Source organism: Nymphaea colorata, chromosome 13, assembly GCF_008831285.2.
Source record: "Nymphaea colorata isolate Beijing-Zhang1983 chromosome 13, ASM883128v2, whole genome shotgun sequence".
NCBI lineage: Eukaryota > Viridiplantae > Streptophyta > Magnoliopsida > Nymphaeales > Nymphaeaceae > Nymphaea > Nymphaea colorata.
This window is the reverse complement of record NC_045150.1, coordinates 17,883,207-17,898,619: the sequence shown is the minus strand read 5'-3', so window position 1 is coordinate 17,898,619 and position 15,413 is coordinate 17,883,207. Positions and strand designations below refer to the sequence as shown.

Genomic DNA, 15,413 nt, shown 5'->3' with positions numbered 1-15,413 from the left:
GGTTTACCTAGCCCAGCCCGGCCTGTTAATAGTCGGGCCGGCCCGGTCCAAGGTTGGGTTGTTAAAGGAGACCAAAATGGTGGGCCTGCCCAGTTCATCCTGATGCCCAGGCCTAGTTCCATTGGTAAAAAAGTTTCAGACTCTGCTGCATGTGTAAATGGTATAACTTTATGAGACTGAAAATCATCGGAAAGTGTTTAAAAACCTAAATGAGTTATCTAAGTAGAATTCCTTGCCTTGCATCACTTATCATCCACGATAAGTTATCCCTGAAGTAACCGTGCACCTGTATTTAAGTGAAAGGAACATTTGAGCAAAATTTTTCTTCCTTTTTTTTAAGGCTTACATAATTCAGATGCATATGTAGAGTTGGAAGTGACCAAAAACCTGATTTTACATGAAATGAATAAACACAACTAGGGGCCAGTGTTTGGAATCTCGTTAGTTGCTGTTATGCTCACGTGCATTACTTCTTTAGCCTGGAAATGGTACATCATAGGCCCTACTATATACTTAGACGAAAATGTTACTGATCACATTTTGTATATAACGCAGTCTCAATTCATTTCGTACAGCGATGCACATCCAAAGAGCATGTTACAATTGGTTGATGGATTCAATCTTTTTATGAGATAACCAAAAACTGCATTTGACACTTGCAAAACGCAATCAGTACTAAGGCCATTCATATATATATATATATGGTGACTGAATCCTCACTGTAAGTTTCAGTTAACATTTTGAGATGTCAAATGAACTGGCCTAAGCACATGGGGGAAGGTGGATCATCCTCCCTATGACAGAAGGTGGGAGAATGTGAGAGGGGGCGCTGCCGTCCGATGGCACAGAAGGGAATCCTCCTTCCCCCATCCTCCCCACCTTCTGTCGTGGGAGGAAGGGAATGGGGAAAATCCTCTCCACCCACACCCCCCTGACGGCGGAGAAGGGTAAGGAAGGCGGTGGGGAGAAACGTTTCGATAAAATAAAAATATAAGAAAAACTGCTTAAATGGAGACCATCCATCAAAAACATGGTTGACCTTCAATTGATGTTCCAAGATGTCAACTGAAAACTCATGGGAGTTGGTAAAAACCAAACTACTTGGGTAAAGAGAAAAAAATGAGGACTATTCAAATTAATTATTAAAGTGTTTTTTCTGCAATCTAACCTTTTATATATAATCTCTAAAGTCATTTGGTGAGAAGTATATATTAAGTTAGTCTTTTTTTTTATTTTAATAATGTTTTTTACATATCTTTTAATTCACTCATCCATCCAAACAAAAATGTCGATCTGATGAAGCACATGGATGGCCTTGTTTTATATATATATATATATATATATATATACCTGTGAAAGACTTTTGAATCAAGATAAAATCTGATTTCCAACAAGAAAAAACTATCGGACCATGTTTCACATGCATTATTTGCTATTTCTGTTTAATCGTTGGAAAAGAGAAGAAGACTAGGACTATCCCATTATGGGGTTAGTCCTCGTATTCTGTTTCTTCAGAGTCTTCATTTGTTTCTGGATATGGCCACCGATCCTCTTCTGCGTTTTCACGGTCTTCTTCAGTCTCTTCACTGTCTTCTTCATAAACATCTTTGGTTGCCCACTGTTGCTTCACTCTTCTGCTCGAGTTCATAGGTGTGGTGGATATTGGGACGGTTGGTGGCGTGGATGACGCCGATCTTTTTCTTTGGTTCATCTTAGCAGGTGGCATCCTTGAAGTTAGATTAGGCTTACTCCGCTTCACATCCTTCATGCTGCCACTCTTTGATGCATAAGCATCCTGATCACTGGCTTCATCCATCTCATTGTCCATGTCATGTGCTGCATGCTTCCCATTTTCTTCTGCATTATGTCCAGGATGTTCTCTTCTAAGATGCAGATTCAATTTGTACTCATGGATATAGGATTTCCCACAGCCTTCATAAGGGCATGCATAAGGACGGTCTGATGAAGCAGAACCATACACTGCAGCGGGAGGTTTTGGGGTACAATGTAGCTTTTCCATCTGCACGCTGTGTTTTGCTTCTGCTGTCATATTCTGAAGAACAGTGAGGAGATTCAGAATAGCAAGCAGATTCAGACAGGAAGCCCCCATCTTAGTGTCCTCTAGAAGGTGCTATTAGTGTAATTACTCTACTTGAACAGGTTATTGAAGCTAGCACAGTACATATTTTCAACCATGAAGCCACAAATAATAGGCATTCAATCAGAAAACTTTGTGTGTGCATCAGTCTGTTCGTGTGTGTGTCTAGGTGTACATGCCTGTGCTACCGTGCTTGCTTTTACAGCTTCCAGTAATTAATAGTTATACCTCCTTAACATACATAAAATAGACCTGCTGCATGGATCACACACCATTCTAGAGGTCCCTCTCTACAAAATGCATGTTGAATTTTTTATTTCAGGTATGACTTTCTAGCGTGTGTGCCTATGTCTCGTGTCAATTCATAGTTCAATAAATAAAAAATGACGGTTTGCAGTCACTTGGTTTGTCTAAACAGATGATAGCAGAATAACTTTTGCCACATGCATTTCTTTGAAATTAAAACTACTCAAAAACAAAAAAAGCCACTTTTCCTCTCTCGCCTAGACATTACCAAAAACATCAATACATGTTAAGATGATCCAATGGGAAATCCACTAACTTTACCTCAAGTCAACACCAGAAACCTGTGAAATTTTTTTCCAACTTAGATTGCTAAACAAACCAAGTTTCCTCAAGAAGCCTAGGCGCTGCTTATTAAGGCTGTGGCTCTCTTGATCCAATAAGCCAAGCACAACTATGGCCAATTCAGAATGACAAGCTTATGTTGGACCATTCGTAATCTTTCTGAAAAAGTTTGAATCCACTTTGCAGAATACACTAAGGATCTCGTATCATTTTAGGGAGGGGATGCTTCAAGTCCCTCGACCACATCCATTATGAAGGTTGAAAAAAGTATTTTACAGTATAAATATTAATGAAATTAAACGTTCTATACCAATTTTCTTACAGATACGCTGATAAGAATAGCTTTTAAAATTTTAAAATAAACAAATAAATGGAGATATATACTGAAGATACATAAAAGAAGGTGAAGTGGGGGAATATGTGGAGATTATCACGAGAAATACATTTCTGATGATATTTTCCATTTAAAAACAGCTTACGCTCTTTTGGCAATTAAAAAACTAAAAAATTCAAGTCATCTATATTTGTGAATCTGTGACAAGCCTATAGTAACTCTCCATAGACACGCATATACAGGCATCCCAAGTAAAATTCGTAACTATACATAGTGTGCCCCAGTTACCAGCAATAATGCACATCAGAAATTCATTTCCAAACAAGTACCAGAAACAGACTGCAAGGCTTTGGTAACTAACGTCCATACTGCTTAGCAAGTCTAACCTACAGACTATTATTTAACTTGTAACGAAACCTAGTGGGAAAGAATTTGAGTATTATCCACAAGCACCAGGATTGACACCAATAGAAAATAAATTAGTAACAATGTAAAACTATGTCAAACAACTAACAAGATATTAATAAGTTTATAGCACATGTTGTTGAACCTAACACCATGCTTACCTTCTCATGGTGTGATTTGATATGTGCTTTTAGTTTATACTCATGAGCATATCTCTTCCCACATTCTTTGTAGGGGCAGACATGATAGTTCTCATGTGAATGTGTCTTCATATGTGCCCTCAAGTTGAAATCCAAGGAGAAAGCCTGCACCATAGGCAAAATCATTAACCAATCAAGAAATAGAAGATTATGTTAGATAATACCACAAATAGAACCTAATTATTTAATTTTTTTCTCCCTCTACCCATATATGAAGGAATGAGAAATATTGAATGCACAAGTACATGAGAATTTCACTCAAGATTTTAAAATGATTTCATTTACAGACATATTTATTAGAACTTCGACCAATTTTTTGATAGTATAATCAATCAAAAACTAGAAGATTCCATTAAATAATACCATAAACATAGACAACAGATATATTTACTAGACTTTTGACCAACTTTTTTTACAAGATAAGCATAATCTTGCCATTGTATTTCAGACAGGTACATGGATACTGGAGTAGAATAATATGGGGAAGGGTATTTCACTAAGAAATAAAATCAAGGTGAATGGACTTCATATATTGAGCATGAGCACATCCAGGATACACGATACTTCAAGTGCTTGAGTTGGACAATCTGCAATTCAGCATGCAGGTATATTAATTAGATGCTGATGTTCCAAGACAAAAAGACAAATAGAAATTGAGCCATCAGCCTAAGCTACTAACACGCTGTTACCATGACACATATAGATAGCGGACCTAAACTAGATCCAACTTCAGCTGTACTTGTTTTGAACTTTGAAGAAAATGAAACTTTGTCATTCATTGTGCAGTTCCTGCAAGTGCAAGGGTATCTAGTATCAATGCTTCTTCTGGTTACTGGCAAGCTTGCTCCTGGGACATTTTCTGATATTTTTACTCTTGCGCATTTTAAGTTTCCTTTTTACATTTTTGTTCTAACAGTTGGCCAGTACTTCCAGCATGTATCTTGCTGGGAACATCTCTCTCTCTCTCTCTCTCTCTCTCTCTCTCTCTCTCTCTCTGGTTTCTGGGCAGTCACTAACAAGAGACAAATGTCACAATAACTAAGAACATGGAAGACACCACAAGCAGAAAGGAACACCAGGTGACTGGCCAGAACATCAAAGAGAAAGGAAAGGTGATCACCTTACCACAACCTTCATAAGTGCAGATGAAATGCCTCTCTCCAGTATGAATGAGGAAATGCCTTTTAAGCTTGGAACTGTCCAGAAATTTCTGTAGAAATATAAACCATCTTGAAAAATGCAAATACAAAAAATCAAAACTACACAATGCCTATTTTTATGCTAACACACGCTAGCCTACAACATGGGTAAACCAGCTAGTTTGTAGCATTATGAAAAGTGTTGCCTTGTCAATCCAAGAAAGATTTGAAATCTTCCTTGAACACTCTATAGTAAAGCCTTTGGACAAGGGTTTACCCTTCCACAACCTTCATAGTGACAAACATACTGCCTTTCCCCGTGGATGTGAGAATGTTTTCTCAATGCCCCAGCATCCACGAATGTCTTCCCACAACCTTCATAGCTGCAAAGGAAAAGAACCTCAGTAGTAGGTTCTGGTTCTGTTTCTGCTGGTTCTGTCTCCTTTTGCTTTTCTTTAAGTGCCCTTAATGTCTCCTCTATAGATCAAGAAAGAAAAATAAGAGGATAAGATTCAAAAAAGAAAAAGATGAGAAAGACGATGATGAAGAAGATGACAATGGAAAAGCAGGAAAAGGAAAAAAACAAAGAGGACAGTTATTCAAGAACATTTGTTTTCATGCACATATCATGTGGTTGGCTGTTAATGCACAAGTTCTTCAAGATTATAATACTGGTATTATAGTCATCAGCTACATGGGAAGCAGAAACAGCAAATGTCAGCTGTATACTGCTTATACAAAGAACAGATCATCAGTGCAACACCATGAAATAAACTAATGGAGCCTATTTAAATTGATGTACCATGGCACTGACCAGGTATGCCTCTAGGAAATAATCACTAAACTAACGTTTAATTATTAGATACACTTACCTTTTAAAAGAAAAGTGCTCATACGTCATACATTTGATAGAACTCGTTCAAGAGAGTGGAGTTGAGGCCTAATGTCACCAGAACTTTCATAATAAGGACCCTAGGGAACTTCAAAATGAAGAATTGAAGGAGAAATGCAGCACCTCAAAGATGCAAGTTTATGAGATAGCTTCCATAGATGATAATTCTTTCTGCTTCAACCATTTCCCCTACTACTTTTCTCTAATACTTGAGTACCATGAAATCACATGAACTTTAACTAATCAAGAACCACCTACACACATATATCAGTGGACTGATGCAAGGACAAGCACATTTTGCTAATATAATTAATTAATTATTATAACTGATTCGAACCCAAACACTGTGCTGCCCAAGTTCAACCTGGACCTAGCTCCATACTTGCCCATTTTTCATAATTAATATTGACAATTTGACCCTTTAGTTAAAAATAGTCCTCCATATAATGGCATACAATTTGTTGTATGGTCAACACTAATGGCATACAATTTGTGGTATGGTCAGCACTAATGGCGTCTTTTTGGTATAGTGAATACTAATGACATACAATTCTCATTAGTCCTGACCTTTAAAAAGAATCCTGACCTTTCCATCATTTTAGGTTAATGTCAGAGTCAGTCAGCACTAATGACATACAATTGCTATTTTGTTTTGTCTTTTCCTTTAAAAGTACTAATGACATACAATTGTCATTCGTCCTGACTTTTCCATAACATTTCCATCACTTTTCTTGAAAAAGTACTAACGGCATACAATTTGTTTGATGGAAAATGACATACAATTTGTGGTATGGTCAGCACTAATGGCATCTTTTTGGTATAGTGAATACTAATAACATACAATTCTCATTAGTCCTGACCTTTAAAAAAAATCCTGACCTTTCCATCATTTTGGGTTAATGTCAGAGTCAGCACTAATGACATTGACTCAGAGCATGAAAATGAAGCAGCAGTCTAAAGTTGGAGCTTTGCTTCCTTCTTAGGCAGGGAAAAGATTCAAACCTGCAAGCCTTGAATAATCACAACCTAAAAAAAAAAGGAAAGAAAGAAAAGAAAAGAAAAGTCCAAAACCCAAGCACCATCCAATGAAGGCAGCACCAACCGAGCGATCAAGGAAGAGAATACAAGGGATTATAAGCAACTGATAGAGGCTAAGGAGAGTGGCGATGCCATGGGGCCATGGGAAAAAATGAAGAGACTCTTAGAGTGACAGAGGCCAACAGAACTTACTCATATTTTTGTTAATACTGACTTAGCTCTTATACGATCACCCCAGTAGTTCATATAAGAGCTATTGCTGCTCCATTCCTATTCATTGTTGGTCCAAGGCTGTCTCAAGTCACATGAAGTATGCCTCCTTCTGGTGTGACAAGCACCATGCGCACACCTGCTTTGATTATCTGTGTGTGATCTAAGTCACAGTGGTACGTGGGCTAGCCCACATACCCGTACCGGTACCGCGACTGGGAAAGTTTGGATCGGTTCTAGGTCAGAACCGATCCAAACCACAAAAAAAACATTGTCTTGGTTTGTTTATGTTTTTTTTATGAGATTATATGTAGGAACTATGGAAAGAACATTGTCTTAATGATGTGATGATATCAATTTTGTTTTTTAGAATTAAAAACATATAATTATCGTCATACTGCCGTACCAAGATTGGCGAAAACGCCGTACCCATACCCGTACCTATGTGACATAGTGTGTGATTGACTGAGTCTAAGGCATTAGCCACAAATATCATTCTCGAGTTTTTATTAGCGATGTTTTCTTGGGTATTTTTTGGCAAAGCTGTTTTTTCGAGAAATCTCAATTTTTTAAAAAAATCAAAATGTTAGGTAAAAAGTAGAAGAAATGAAAAACTAATAAGAAGACAAAAAAACATCTAGTTAAAAATTAAAATGATAAAGATGACAAAGTAATAAGTATTGTATTGCATGTAGGAGGACACATTACATATCTAAAACAAGAGGAAAGAAAACAATGAAAGAAAAGTTGAAAAAAATAAAAACAGAAAAATGAATGAAAAATGAATGAAAAAATCGTGATAAAATCACAATAAATTGATTTTTATGTTTTTTCAAAATATACCCGATATTTTCCTTTTTTTCATTTCCTTCATTTTTTTTGTTAATCGCGATATTTTTGAAAATATCGTGATATTCGTAGCTATGGTTTAAGGTAAGTCTTTGTCACCTAACCTTGCTTGTGAAGCAGGGCCATCTTCAATTCTGGTGCAGCGAGTCCTGCTTAGGCTATGGTACCTCATATTTTGGTATTTGGCCATCCAGTTCCAAACAGTGAGAAACTCAGGCCTGGGCTTTCTGAGGTTCTTTATCCATCATATTGGAACCTCCACACCAGTTTTAAGGCCCAGCAAGATGTTGGACTGCTCCAAAAGCATTCTTGACTAGTTGGTAGGGACTTCCTCCATTGAAGTATTCATGGGTTGAAGTTGACTCTCAGCCACCTCAACCTCTCAGCCAACTCCAAAATTCTTACCTAAGCCAAGTGTTACCAAAAATTTGCAGCAGCCAAGCAAAGTTCAGGTTCTCTAGCTGACTGGGCTAGCCAAGCAAACACTATAAATGGCTGATGGTAGGGATCCACAACCACTAACAGCCCCCATCTGGTTTATGTATGTAACATTGGCTCTTTAAGGAGGTAGCGACACCCATGTCACAGCCACACTTGGTGCTGGTTTATGTCACACGGGTACTGTCCCATTAATGTCAGATAGGTACTGCTCAAATGGAGCAGTACCCACACTGAACCGGTATGATACCAATATGGCCGCTACGGCCAAGGCTGTACCAGGTATGGTCCACGTACCCAAGGCTAAACCGCTCCATTTTTGGACTCACCCAAACTTGACTGTCCAAGACTGTCCAAAGATTGTTTTTTCTTAGTTGGGTATTAATGTATATCCAACTATCCGTAGCTTGTTTCATATTATGTAAAGCATAAAAATTACAAATTTACACTGCATATGCCTAGCCTGAAGCTTCATATATTGTTATAATTTTGACTTCCTAGACAAAACTATAAGCTTGAATTTATAAATTTTGAATCATTAATGTGTTGTTCTGTTTGTCTAAAATCTTATTTTTTGTTATCTATGTATATATATAAGTGTGTGTGTGTGTGTGTGTGTGTGTGTGTGTGTGTTATATATAATGATGTCCCCATGGGCCTGTACCAAAGCTTTTTTAAAATGCTCCGTACCAGTACCCATACCAGCACCTATAACCATACCTATGTGACATAGGTGCTGGTGCTGGTGCCAATGCTGCTTCTACTTACCAAATTTATCGTCAATTATGACATGTGCAGTCAATCAACAATGTATATACATAAGATTCAATACATGCATGCATATACACATATTATATACAATAGTCACAAAAAAACGTTTTTGCATTTTAATTGATGATGTTTTTCTCAGGTATAATACTACGAGCTTGGATAACAAGGGAAGTATACGGGAAATTTTTTAAAATTTTAAAATATCCTAAAAATAAGGGAAAATTTAAAATAAGTGAGAAATTAATAACACAAACATCAAAAAATAGTAGACAAGCAACAAATAAAAATTAATAAATGAAAAAAAGTAGTTTGAAAATAAAAAAAAAAAGTGAAAACAATGCCTAATTGTTTTTTCTCATTTTGGTGTTCTTTTTTAAAAAAAAAAACTTTTTTACTTTTAAACGGATGACATACTTCTCGCATTTTATACGAATTTTCTTTCCAAAAAAATGTATTTTTTGTGCCTATATATATATATATATGTGTGTGTGTGTATGCATGTATTTGTACATTGTACATATGTATGTATATTAGTTACTAACAACCCATGCTGGGACAACCCAGACAACTGGGTCTGTCTCTCTCTTTATGTCAAGAAACACTTTTTTTTGGGGAAAAAAAGTGAAAAAAAATGTAATAAATAAATTAGCCATTTAAAAAATTAAAAAATGCTGTTTTTTTGAAAAAAATGTTAAAATGAAAAAGGGAAAGAAACATGTTTCTTTCACATTTTTTTCCTTTTCTCATTTTATTCATTTTTTTCATGTTTTTTTAATACCAAACTATTTTTTGTCATTTTCTAATTTCTACTTACTGCAAAGCTACTTATTTTTTGATGTTTGGGTTATTAGTTTCTCACATATTTTATTTTTTCATTTTTGGTTTTTATAATTTTAAAAATTTACATTTTTTTCCTATACTTTTCCCGGTTTTTTCAAACTCACCATATTATACCAAAGAAAAACCTCACCATTTAAAATGCGAGAAAGTTTTTTGTGACTACATTATACACATACATACAAAGAATTCACTAAATATGAGTCAAACAGGAAAGAAATCTCACCATCCATGTATTTGAGATGGACAGCTTTAATAAATAACATACATTTGACATGGATCAATTGGGCACAACTCTCTCTCTCTCTATTTGATATATATATATATATAAACTAAATTCTGACTAATGCAAGCATAACACACCTATATATCTCTTCATTAAATGCTAAAGAGAGTGCATTAAATGAAGAGAGAGGTAAAGAAAGCAATATGATGTGTCATTTTAGCAGTAGTTAAAATCTGTTTCCCATATATTATATACACACATGCAAACACATACGAGGAAATATTATGTATTATTTAGAGTGCAATGAACTCTAGCTAAACATCTCAGTCATAAATATTTTTTTTTACAAAATTAACCAGACAAATGTGATGTTTCATGTTTGGAAACCTAAGAACCAAAAAGAACATGCTTTTCCAATATGCAAATCTTATTCTATAATGATAGAAAAACAACATATTCCCAGCCTTCAAAATCATATTTATACATTAAAAAACAACATGATTATTCTCTTTATTCAATGGTTTGCAACCATGGAGGTTGCATCCATATGGTTCAGCTTCTTCCTTTTTTTTTTTTTTTTGTGTGTGTGTGTGTAAGACAGTATAACACACACACACACACACACAGAGAGAGAGAGAGATGGGGGGGCAAGGGAAGTAAAGTATGTGTTCCACTTTATGTGCCTTGTGCCATTGCTTAGAGGGAGGCAGGCTGTGGATCCCACAGGTGGATGAAAACAACTGCGCTCAGCTTTTCAAAATTACACATAGCACCCCCATCTGGCCCTACACCCACACTCCTTACATGCATCTATATGACATTGCAGCAGACGCTCCCCTACGGTGCTATCATGAGTTGTTTGGTGTGTTGCATCTATTTCCTTGCTCATTTCATGTTGATTAGTATTCTTGGGCAATAAATAAGAGTTCCTGATGTCCATTGAATTGGAAATTCATGTTCAAAGGAAAATGCATAAAATTCCTTCCTTTCTTCTTGTTTTTCTTGTGCATTCAGCATGATCTGTAGCAAGGGCGGTACCACCTTGTGTTACATAAAAGCACACAAAGCTCCATGTTTGTATGTCAACCTTTTCTTTACCATAGTCATTCCCCCTTAGTCCTTAAGGCATTTTTAAAAGAATAAAAGGTGAAAATTTTGAGATGAATATTTGAATACAAAATAAGTGGCAGGAAAAAGGTATAACTAGTCGGCACCAATATAATTATCAAGTTCAAGCTACAAATGAATGTACTGCACGGTTGAAATAGTTCACACGTTCAAGAAAATGCATTTTAAGGCCTGCTTAACCATGTTCTAGAACCATACTTTGGCTAGCCTATCAAGCATGCAGTAGACATATCCACATCATAAACTGATAAAAGGTCTACTTTTTCTTGAAAGGAAGTTTTGTAGCAAAATTCACACTTCGTATCCGGCCTTCTCAAACAACTAATGAGATCTAAAAATACAACATAACTGTGACCAAAAAGGAAGGAAAAATGAATGGTGCAGCTGGTTCAGAAAAATCCAGACAATTATGAAACAATACCGTTGACCCACTTCAACAGGTAACATTTCCCACCAGACAAGACAGTCTCTTGAGGTACCCTAGAACATAAAACACAAATTAGCAAATGAAACCAAAGCTTGTCCAAACAAAAAGGAAAACACAACTCATTTGCAATTTTAATAAGCCCTTAGAGATTGGAACCAATATTGAGAGTCCCATTGACACTACATTATTCTAAATAGAAAACCACATATGTGACTTGTCTTGGGACTAGCAAGAAGCCCCATATTCAACACATAGAAACAGGCAGACAGGCAAGAAAATGTATTGCATATCACATATCTTGCTGTTGCTGCATACTTTAAAAGCTTTAATTGTTATTAGAAAAAGAGCAAGAAAAAGGAAACTTGTATTGCCCATGATTAAGTACCCAGCATAGTAACAAATATCTCCAGGCTTTTGAAAATATCACGATACCCAGTTCAACGCTAGTTACTGATATTAGAAAGATCATAATATTTCAAAAAATAAAACATCACCAGAAACAAAAAATGTAGAACATTATCCTAAGATATTTACAAGATTTTCAGAAAAGTCCCTTTTGAAGTATTTCTAAGCAAGTGCATTTTTTGTTTCTTTTTTTTTATTTCAAAAATTTTCCACATGATTATTCATATTTTTGCAAGAAAGTTTCATCCAATCACCTTTCTACCAATCTTTCTACCATTTGGATATTTTTTATTTTTTAGAACATATGAAATTTGCATATTTTCCTGAGAAAAGAAATTCTTGATAAAAACTCCTGGGACAAGTTTCACTGAGAAATTACTGACATCAAATATTAGTGACTATGGTTTCAACTACTACTCTGAGAAATGGAATGCTACAGAACATGCTCACCACAATGGCATTAACTTCACACAGTACAACATGTCTATTCATATGTATGAGAGACAAAGAGACTGCAAGAGAAGGCTACTCGGCAATATGAATTCTCCATTGTATACTGTGTCATAGCCAAAGTATTTACTAACTCTTTTGGTCATGAAGCTCTCCATCTCTCTAATACTGTACTACACCTTAAACCGTAAATTTGAGCTAGATATCCCTACATAGACAACAATCAGAATTTTTTCAACAGCCAAACAGATGTTTAGCGCATTGCCACACATGACATTCTCAGTTTCTCAGGAATTAAAAAATAATAATAATAAATACAAACATTAACAGAAAAATTATGAATTCTGAGTTTCCACTGATTTTGTTACAAGAAAAAGTTTAAAATATATTGAACATATTTTTTATGAACAAAATAGAAAAACGAAGGGTATATTCACCCTTTTGAAATCAAGCATTCACGCATTTTCCTTTTTGTTGCTTTTCCTTATTTTCCCATTTTAGTGAAATATTTTGAAAAAGTAGCCATATATGTGGCAAATATAATGCTTTAAAGTACATAACCATGTGAATCGCAAATACAGGCTATGTAACTAAAAGCATTCCCACCTTATAAAAATAACCTGACAACACTACGGCCCTACTTTATTCAAGAGAAATGAAAAAGAAAGAAATATGAACCAAAAAAAAATGGGAAGGCGAGAAAGTGCTTTTGGACAGAAACTCTATCCCAATAAACCAAAACAAATGAGCCTCAGAATAAAAAAAAATTGAGAATAATATATTTTGTATGGCCTCAGTGCGCCAGTCTAGGTACTATTTCAAATTTTTGAGACCACGTGCATGTGCCTCCTTTTAACTATTCAAGATGCAATTGTGCACTTGCATAGCAGTTTACATTATAATGCTTAACCTTCATCCATCCAGCTTGAGCCCTTCTACTACGAAAGTGATTTTTTTAAGGGAATCCTTATATATTTTTCATTCATGCACAATTATCTGATTCCATTCTACGCACTATTGTTGGTTGGATCTTGCCTTTGTTCTATGTTGCTTCTAACACCATAATTCTCTCCTCAATTTATCGAGTTGGCTGCCGATAAGACATTTTGTTTAATCTTCATATAAGTCTCCATTGCACCTTATCTTCTGAGGATTTTTTTCAATATATCTCCATTATGCCCTGATTGGATTTTTTTAGCACGTTGCACCTTGTCTAGCAGATGTTGAAGGTTTGAAAGTAGATGCCTGTGTAACATGGACACTCTCACAGGGTTGCTTCATCCATACTCCATAGTAAACACAAGTTAAAGATACAGTTGCGACATGTCTCTGCAGGCCTCTTTTCAAAAAGAGGTTCACTGAGCTCCTTTTTTTTGTCATATTAATTTGTTTCATTAGTAGTTTTAGTTGGCAAATTAGCAAGTTTGTTGTATGCGTATATACAATCTACTAATATATATTTGCATACTTATGTGTCATATCGTCACACCTGCATCCAAGCAGCATAAGGACTGACCCATATCAGGTTTAATGAAGCTCTTATTCATCGGCATGACAGGAGTGGTAAAAATGATAACCTAAGGAGATATGAAGGGTCAACAATAGCAATGGAAGGAAGCTGTTCCTACCCTTGGAATATAAACTAAAAGATGTCTACCTGTCTGTTATATTCATACTTTTGAAACACTCAACTTTAGGAAAGCTAGGAGCACATATTGTTCATAGGCAAGGTAGGTGAGGATCCTCTCAGAGAACCAGCAATTTTCTCTATCCTTTTTCTCTTAAGTAAAAGTGATGTCCAGCATAATAGCAACAATGCAGAGGAAGCACATCCAGTGCCTCTAACCCTGTCTATGTTATGAGGGTCAATAACAGTAAAAAGCTTCCCACATTCTGTACCTCCACCAGTACAAACAAGTTGTTACAACAAACGATTTCCTTGGCCAATTAGATTATGCTTTATTCAGGACTCAATAGCTGATGCAAGAGAAGAAAAACTCGCCGACTAACATGCAAGAGATCAAAATCCTAGCCAAACTAGGAATAAGAAATACAGAAAATCCATTTTGTCATCGATCCTAATCAAGATCAATCAGCACACGCACGAAACATAAGAATCAGCATTCCGCAACAAGCAACCGAATACCAACTACGCAATCACAAGGGGTAAAAATCTCTAAGAAAAAAGCAATACAGAACAAAGTGATACATGAACCAGGGAAGTAGGAAGGTCGCCAACTGATCAATTGAACTTGCACACCATATAAAACGACGACGCTGTGGTCGTGCCAACAACATGAAAACTCATTCTTGCACGAATCTACTAATCAACAAAACCACCACAGAACAATTGGAAAAGGGGACGAAGAATACCATTCCTTGAACCATTTGACTGCGGGTTTGGCCGAACGGAGAGAGATAGGGCGCCTCTCCAGAGGGTACTGCCCTAATGGCTCCATCCCGACGCCTTTCTCTTTCTCTCTCCCTCCCTCCCCTCTTCTCTCTCTCTCTCTCCCTCTCTCTCGTTGAGTCCAAGTCGCGGTTCTCCTTTTCCGCAATCAATAAGAACCAGTTTTCGGGAGCTGCAGTTTACTAGGAAAGGTTTTCCCCCAGGTGGGAATAGAACATCTAAGAAAGCCGTAGGGAAAACTTTCCATGGGGAAATCTGGAGGGCTTTTCCCTGGGGAAATCTGGAGGGCAAGCCGCAAGGGTTTGACGTCAACGGGTCGGATTTATTGAATGACCACCGAACCCGATTGGTCGAGTTTGGTAAAATCCAATTACTAATAGTATTTTGGCCAGTTCAAATTTGAATCAGAATCTAATCCACGTAGATACTAAATCTTAAGTTAAATGGGGTCAAAACATCCAAGTCCAAATCCAATTAAATTCTTACTATGCCAGGTCCACATAAGAACCAAGTCCAAGCCCCTTCTATTCCCAACACAAAGTTTTCTTCTAATGCATAAACCGGATCT

General features: G+C 36.3%; 1 protein-coding gene across 2 annotated transcripts; it reads right to left on the bottom strand.

Annotated features, from left to right (window-relative positions):
- Positions 1-1,339: 1,339 nt before the first annotated feature.
- Positions 1,340-14,984, bottom strand: LOC116267126 (zinc finger transcription factor YY1). Of its 2 annotated transcripts, none has more exons than XM_031648710.2 (6): positions 14,809-14,984; positions 11,575-11,633; positions 5,165-5,241; positions 4,746-4,835; positions 3,587-3,730; positions 1,340-2,053 (listed from the first exon to the last, which is right to left on the bottom strand). In XM_031648710.2, exons 1-6 carry the CDS (start codon positions 14,892-14,894, stop codon positions 1,490-1,492), a joined length of 1,020 nt encoding a protein of 339 aa, XP_031504570.1. In that variant the 5' UTR covers positions 14,895-14,984; the 3' UTR covers positions 1,340-1,489. The 2 variants fall into 2 exon arrangements, with proteins under 2 accessions (XP_031504570.1, XP_031504569.1); XM_031648709.2 differs by having other exon boundaries at positions 5,042-5,241; positions 14,809-14,983.
- Positions 14,985-15,413: the final 429 nt, after the last annotated feature.